Source organism: Rhopalosiphum maidis, chromosome 3, assembly GCF_003676215.2.
Source record: "Rhopalosiphum maidis isolate BTI-1 chromosome 3, ASM367621v3, whole genome shotgun sequence".
NCBI lineage: Eukaryota > Metazoa > Arthropoda > Insecta > Hemiptera > Aphididae > Rhopalosiphum > Rhopalosiphum maidis.
This window is the reverse complement of record NC_040879.1, coordinates 19,086,653-19,094,828: the sequence shown is the minus strand read 5'-3', so window position 1 is coordinate 19,094,828 and position 8,176 is coordinate 19,086,653. Positions and strand designations below refer to the sequence as shown.

The following is an 8,176-nucleotide window of genomic DNA, read 5'->3' as shown; positions in this document are numbered from 1 at the left end:
TTGATAAATTCTGATTACACTTATATCGTACTGAAATTGATTGCAAATTTGCGAATATTGTTTATTATTTTGTTATATTCACATATATTTTGAATAAATGTAATGTTTAATAATTATTTTTACAATCAGCTTAAGTTTTTTGTCAAATCAATGTTCAAAATACGTTATAAAAAAAAAGATTCAATTAAATAGGAATGAAATACATAATAATAAATAAAATAGGAGCGAATAATTTTAATTTTGCCCTGGGCACCGAATCTTAACAGCACGATTCTACTACTTAGGTATACTAAGACAAGTATAACATAATGTTGTTGCAATTGCTTTTTCATTTGATATAGGTACAAAAAACATTTGTATTTTATATATGTAATACTTATTACAAATTCATCTGATAATGCAGTATTTACTATAAAAGTTCCTAAATTTGATAATAGCATAGGAAAGTGGTGGCTATCCTATAGTAAAGGTGTAGCAGCGCTACACCTTTAATTAGAGGTGGGTGGAGTGGATTGTCTATGTAATTTTTCGTAAACGAATAATACAATAATACTTTGGAATATTTTAATAGTATAATAGTAACTTTTATTTTTTTAACATTTTGAATAAACTATTCAGTAGATGGGATGTTATATGGATGAATATTATTATTGTGGGTGGGTGGTTACTTTTTATGTTTCGCCACACTTATATTTTTAAGGATAGCCGCCACTGGCATAAGAGAAGAATAAAAATGTTTGAACTATTATTTTAAAATCAGATTCATTTTGTCATTTCACTACATGCCATACTAACAGCAACAATATTCTTATTTTTTAGTATTGCATACATATCTTTTATTTTAAAAAGTGTTAATAGTTATGCACTGAGTAGCACTGATGTTAATTGGTGATGCTTTTTTGTGATCTAAATTCAACATTACAACGATGTTGTATAACTCGCATTGCACAGTGGGATCTTATGGATGCGGATGATTTCAGGGGGCATGCTGAAATGTGATTGTTTTGTTCTACTTGAAATTAATTTTATTGGTATAAATCTTCCATTTGGGAAATGCGTAGTGTAAGGCAGAACTTTTGATCAATGTTATTTATATTCATAATGCTTGAATCTACCATTTGAGTGGATGCTGATCGAACAGGCAGAATGCAGTGCAAACAATTATCGTGTTCAATTATTGCATTCGGTTTGCAGTCCTCAAGCGGGTGCAATATTTCCTTTTCTGTTTCTGTTAACTATTAATTATCGTTTTATTATTATTATTATTTTTTTATTAAGCAAAGAATAAATATAATACAAAGAATGATCGATTGTGCTATTTCGTCACTTCTCCATTTTGAATTAATTAAAAAGTTTTTATTTACCTTTTAACGATCTGATCTAGTATATGAGGAGAGGGCATGTTTGCAAATAATTGTTCGCACATCGATGCGGCCGTTTCTACTGTAATGATTAACATTACATCTCCAATTAACTTTTCGATTTCCGTTATAAAATTTAGTACAAGCAATTTGATGCGTTCTCTTTACATTTTTTTTTATGGTCGGTTTCCAGTCATATTTTTAAAAAAATCAGCTGTGTTATTATTATTTTCTTTTTTTTCTTTCTATAAAATATTTTTTGTAATCATCACTTTCTGTAACAGATACCGCTAAAATTGATAATAAAGAATCAGCTGAACAAGTATTATTCAACAATACTTTCTCATATCCTGGTACGAATATAGGTTTGTGTTGTTAGCAAGAACCATCGAGGTATACCAATTTCATTAAATGTCTTGGTGTTATTTAAATCTAAATGTTCAAATCCAGGCTGTTTCAATAAATACGATTTCATGGAGTTTTCGTGGTTTTTTACGACATATTTCCTTTCTTTTTCCAATGTTCGATTGCATTTTTTTCTTTATGTAATTCGTCTATTTTATTACATGACAAATTCTATTTTCTCCGTAACCTTTTTCGCTGAAAGGGTCTTCTACCGAACATCCAAATTAATTAATTGCTTTATTGCACGATAAAGACCTGTGGGAAATCTCCATTTTTTCAGGGAATACATTGTGCTGACGTTTTTTGTTAGATATTTTACAAATTTTATTCGATGAAAGAGAGCTACAAATTGGTTCTAGATAATTTTTAGTCAAAGAAATTTCAATAAATTATTCGTTGTCCTTTGTAGAATAAGTTTGTCACTTCTATAGAATTCTACTACCGGGAACAATTTTACCGAACACTTTTTTTTTGTGGTACGACTTATAAAACCTTAAGTTAAATTTAGAAATAAGTTAAAAAAATTTTTTTGGCTAGCTAAAATACGTCTAAACCGCTCGGTGCTGATGCCATATTTTTCATAAAAATAATACGATTTTTTTTTCAATTGAAAAATGAAATATTCTATATAGCTTGTATTGAACTTATTTTTTTAATACTTTCCATCGTATTTCCCATAAATAGATTTCAGTTAGTACAATAGTAAATAAGATTTTCAAAGTAATTTTCAAGTTTTCGGAAATTTTAGAAAACTGGCACGGGCCCTCTAACAACAACTTTTTTAAGTTAAATATTTTAATACAAAAAAGCTAAACAGCTCTCCATCTCACTCGTCCCACATTGTATGATGTGTTGACTATCTCCTATTAACGTATAATCGTGGTTTGTAATCTTCGTGGAAGTATTCGCCGAACGCTAATACTGTTTCTTTTGAAACTTTAACATTTTGTCAAAAGAAAAGTAACACAGACTATGAGTATCGGCATATACTATATTATATAAACTATAGGTTAAGTCAGTGCTAAGTAGTATACCTACATTTTAAACCTACATAAAATTATATCTTATATTTTAATCGTACACAAATTTTGTATAAATTATAGTACCTATTTAGTATTATTATACGCGGTTCTGATAAATATTATAGAATCTAAAAATAGTTTCGCCGTGGATATAATGCGAAAGCAGTTCCCACGGCGTTGTTGGTTCAAACATGAAAAAAAAAGAAACAGTAAATAAAAACTTTGTTAAAGGACTATACAACTGAAATTTTTTTTTATATATTTTTATAAAATATAACTAAATGATAAAAAATTATTGGTACCACTAAAATCTTTATAAATTACTTAAATACTTTAATAGTTTAAAGCTTTAGAACTAATTTTTAATTTAATATTATTTTACAGTAGAATAATTAAACGGTTCATTTATAAACGAATGATAAACTTTCTTAGCAAAATTTTTGTATTATTAGATTTGTTTGTTTGAATATTTACGCACGCCATTCGTTTTCAATATCTGAATAATATTGTTATTTTTATGTATCTTAAATCTCTATCGTTTTGTTAATATGTACAATAAAATATGTTCAAAATTATTTTTAGACGAATGATTGATTTTTTTTACTTCTTATTTTTAATTGAATCATTTAATGAACCTATTGTAAAATACACGCAATGAAAGATAAAGTTGTAATCTTTAAATTATTACAAAGGTAATATCAATAAATTGAGAGTTAGCCGCGTCATAAGCATTTTAGCGAGTCGTAATATTTACGTGTAAAAGGGTTTATAGAGTAGACAGCGGTGGGCGACGAAATTATAATGTCACGCATATTTTTCAAATAACCGCCACAAGCTTAATACATTATTATAAATATTTTTAATGATGGGTATCTCTGTTTTTATTTTTTTTTTGTACTGTATTTTATAGTTCTAAGTACAGCAGTCACAGAATTTATTATAATTATAACAAATTGTTTGATATAATTGCTTCAAGGAGACAAGGAACAATAAAAATTAACCCACATATTTGTATTAAAACATTATAATGTTAATACATATATGTATTTATTATATTTACTTCCTGCTGGATAGTAGACGTATTAGCTTTCATTGTTAAAAGATAAGCTGTCTGCACAATCTTATGTGCACCCGAATCTCCAGCAATGTGTACATATTCCAAAAATGTATTTTCGGTGGGCGAAATCTTGTAACTTACAGAGCATTTATAGTACTTATACCTATATTTTAATTTACGAGTATCATCGGATACTCGATACAACGGTCTACCTACCACAGTGACATTGAGGGATGTCAAATTCACTTGGAATGATACCGAAAAAAATACATATCGATTCACCTCGGGTATCTGTATTTCTCCGCTCTTCATCAGTGAAATCTGTACCTAAATAGGCACCAAGTGAAAATACTGAGAGACGGCTAGTTAAAAATATATTCTAAATCTAAATTATTGGTGGTGGTAAATAATTTAATAATATGAAATTTTGCAATTTAAAATTTAAGTTCAGTCCACTACTGCTTATCATATTACGGTATAATACATACCTACTTAGTACCTACATAATATTCTACATTTTATATAAATTAATTGATTCATTTTACTCATCTCTCATTTATATTAAATTTAAAATATTATCTTGGTGACAATTAGTGATGCTGTAAATATTAATATATATATAAATACATTATATATAATTTATGTGAATTATACAATAAAACTTACCTTTAAAATAATTAATTTTTTCTGTGGTACAATTTATTGATTTTAAAATATCAACCACAAATTCATCAGCCGCAACATTGTTTGATATATATTATATATATATAATATTACAGTTTGAAAAAACTATATTGAAACGTTCAAAAATGAGGCAATAACAATAATAAACAGATTAACAACAGACAAAAAAAAATTATTATAACAGACAATTCGTAAGTTACAAGAGTACACTAGTACACTACTAAAAAGAGAGGCGAGTGCGATATGAGAAATGAGTATGTACGCCGTACGGTTAAACTAGTCTGCAGCAGAACGCGTAAACAAATAAATAATATTGGGTATACCTATATTCATTTATAAATAGATTATTTCATCAATAATGCCCATTTTTTTTTTTATTTCAATTTCAGTTATCCAGCTTATTATTATCGTTGATTATAGTTGCGTAATTTTTAATCTCTGAAATAGTTAGGGTAGAGTTGCCTACGTTGGACCACTTTGGACATTTATGAGTATTACAGCTAACAATTTAAAATAATAAGTATTTAACTGCACTAAGATGATAGCTAAACATGTAAACAACATTTTGGCATGGTTGGTTTTTTTTTTTAATGTTTCAACAGTAACATCTTTTTACTTTTCAAAAATGCACCAAGTGGTCCAACATAGACAACCGGTTGCCCAATTTGGACCGCCTATATCTTTAATTGGACCACCTATATCTTGTCCATATACACTCCTAATATTTAATTATACATTTTGTTCATAAATAAATTAGAAATAATTAAATCAAATTATATCTTTTGGAATATGTAAAAATATACATACATTATATTTATTAATAAAAACAGATACTTTTATAAACAAACAAATTTTTAAAATAATAAAATAATAAGTACAATTTAAAAGTTATCAGTCATACCATACTGACTAGTAATTTTTATAAAATAAACAATATTTTTATACCTTCTTGGTTAAATTTTAAAAATAAACAACATTTTTAGAATAATATAATAAAAAACAATTTAAAAGTTATCAGTCACTACTTTACTGACTAGTTTAAAATCAATCATTTTACAAAATTAATATTTTCAGTCTTAAGTTATAATTAAGTCTTTATACCTAATAAATTTAAAATATAGGTAATCATGGTCTTTATTTAATTTTAAATATTGAATCTGTAGTAATTTTTACTGGTCACTTTTTTCAGTACACCAATGACACTCTTCAAATGTGTCACCACGATTCAATCCTAAACACTCTTCATGAAACCATATTGAACATTTTTTGCACATGACCATATCAATTATTTTTTCTTCCTGACAGAGAGGACAGTACCAACTAACATTACCAACATTTTTTGATGTAGATGGTATATTTTTCAATTTTTTCTTTTTATGATGACTTCCTTGTTCATTCAGTATCTTTTTCTTTTCTAATTCCTTAGATTTTTCAATTTTTTTATTTTTGGTTTTAACACCATCAATTTTTGCTGCAGAAAAAAGTTTTTTTTTGGTGGTCCTTTTTTTATTGTTTGCTGTGCTCTACTGCTTTCTAGTAAGTTTTTATAGGGACTGCTTGTTAAAACAATTGCCTTTTGTGCAGATTTTTTTGGTTTTGCATTAGTATCTCTTTGAGTTTTGGGTATAGGTGAGATTTCTTCAATAACTTTCAAAAATGTAGACCTATTTATAGTTTTATCAGTGACAGTAATATTTTTATTTTCTTCCATATCATTTGTTTTACTGTTTAAATACACTTGATCATTTTCCATGTCTTCACTTACATTCTCATTAGGAGTAGGAGATCTATTTAAATTATTTGAAACAATAAAATGATGATCTTCAAATAAATGTCTATTTACTGGCCAAATTCCAGAGCCTCGGAAACCATTTTCAGCTGTACCTATTGTTGCTGCACGACCATACGCTTCATTTAACAAACCTGTAACCTGGTATTGAGAAATAGTTTTACCATAAGTCTGTCTTAACCACTTTTCTTGAGTTTGTATGTAGTATAATCCCAATGGTTTGAAAAATGCAACGTCGAGAGGTTGTAAACGATGAGTGGTGTGCCCAGGTAGTTGCAATAAAATGATACCATGTTCCTTAGCAAATAATAATGCCTCCAAATTTTTGCTGTGTGTTGTGTGTCCATCCAATAATAATAAAACTGGCTCATCAATTGTAGATTTTACACATGAATGAAAATGTTTTAACCAAGATACAAATAGTTCAGAATTAATGTATCCAGTGTCAGAAATCTCAACTATACTACCTGAAGGTGCACCAATTTCTAATTCTGGCGCTTTACGTTTCCTTTTAAAAATTATCATGGGTGGAATATAAAATCCAGCAGCATTTGTGCAGCAAACAATAGTGGTATTAATACCCCTTTCTCCACTAGTTATGGACCCAACATAACGTTTGCCTTTTTGAGAGATAACTTTTTGTGGTTTCTTCTGTACTGTTGTAAACCCTGACTCATCAACGTTAAAAACTCTATTAGCAGTTAATTTATTTTGATCTACAATTTTTTCCAATAAGTCAAAAAAGCTCATAACATTTTCTTTGTTAAACCCTTTGGCTCTAGCCATCGATGTTGCTTCAGGTTGTCTGAGTACTATATTTGGATTTCGTTTCATAAACAAATAAAACCATTTTTTACCTGCTATTTTCTTCTCTTTATTAAATTTGTGATTTAGAGAATACTTTTCTGCTATATCGTATGCTAATTTTCTTATATCAGTAATAGTATATCCAAAAAATAAGGAGTCTAAAGCTAAAATATGACTAACCAATTCTTTTTCCATGTCTATTTTAAACGTAGTTGGTGTACCAAATTTTTTCTGTCCATTAACAAATATATTTTTATTGTCGGAGTGCCTCTTAATTGTAGCTTTTGGAACACCATATACTCTTTGGCACTGATTGAGACCATAAATGTTGTTACTATATGCTCTGATAGCATGTTGTAGGTCTTCTTCTGACCATTTTCCATATTTTCCACGTTTAGCCATGTCTATAAAATAAAATATATGAACTATTTGAATGGTCCATTTTTGGAAACTATTGGTGGTTCAATACAAGCAACTTTGTTTTTTTTTAGAATAATTAATGAATACATTTCAATATCAATATAAATGTAAATTATTTTAAACGATTAGCTTCTATACAAAATTGCTTATAACACCATTTATAAATTAAGTGTAGTTTACTTACCTATTTTACTGTAAAAGCTTAAGGGATATTTAAAAAAAACAGCATGAAAATGACGGTTTTTGGATTAAGTGATATCACATTGATAGCGATGATTGATAACAATATGTGATAATTCCAAAGACGTTTTAAAACGGTTTTAAACAAATGTATGAATGTTATAATCATTAGTTATGTTTAACAGCTAATTAATTGAGGTGGTCCAATTAAAGAGCCGGTCCAATATTGGCGACTTTACCCTACTATATATTATAACACCATCAAGTGATGGTATAATTAAAATACAGCAATCGCATAGATATAACTAAATGGAATTGTTAATGTCACCTTATAAAATGTTATACTACACAATTAAAAGATTGTAATATTTAAATAAAGCAACTAAATTTATAAAACAATATAATATGTAACAAAATGATATTATTGGGATAATAAAATAAAATATTATAT

The 8,176-nt window shown here is 27.8% G+C and overlaps 1 protein-coding gene across 1 annotated transcript; it reads right to left on the bottom strand.

Moving 5' to 3' along the window:
• Positions 1-5,698: 5,698 nt before the first annotated feature.
• Positions 5,699-7,527, bottom strand: LOC113557788. Its single transcript, XM_026963338.1, has 2 exons — positions 6,057-7,527; positions 5,699-6,000 (listed from the first exon to the last, which is right to left on the bottom strand). The coding sequence occupies exons 1-2, from the start codon at positions 7,525-7,527 to the stop codon at positions 5,699-5,701; spliced, it is 1,773 nt and encodes a 590-aa protein (XP_026819139.1).
• Positions 7,528-8,176: the final 649 nt, after the last annotated feature.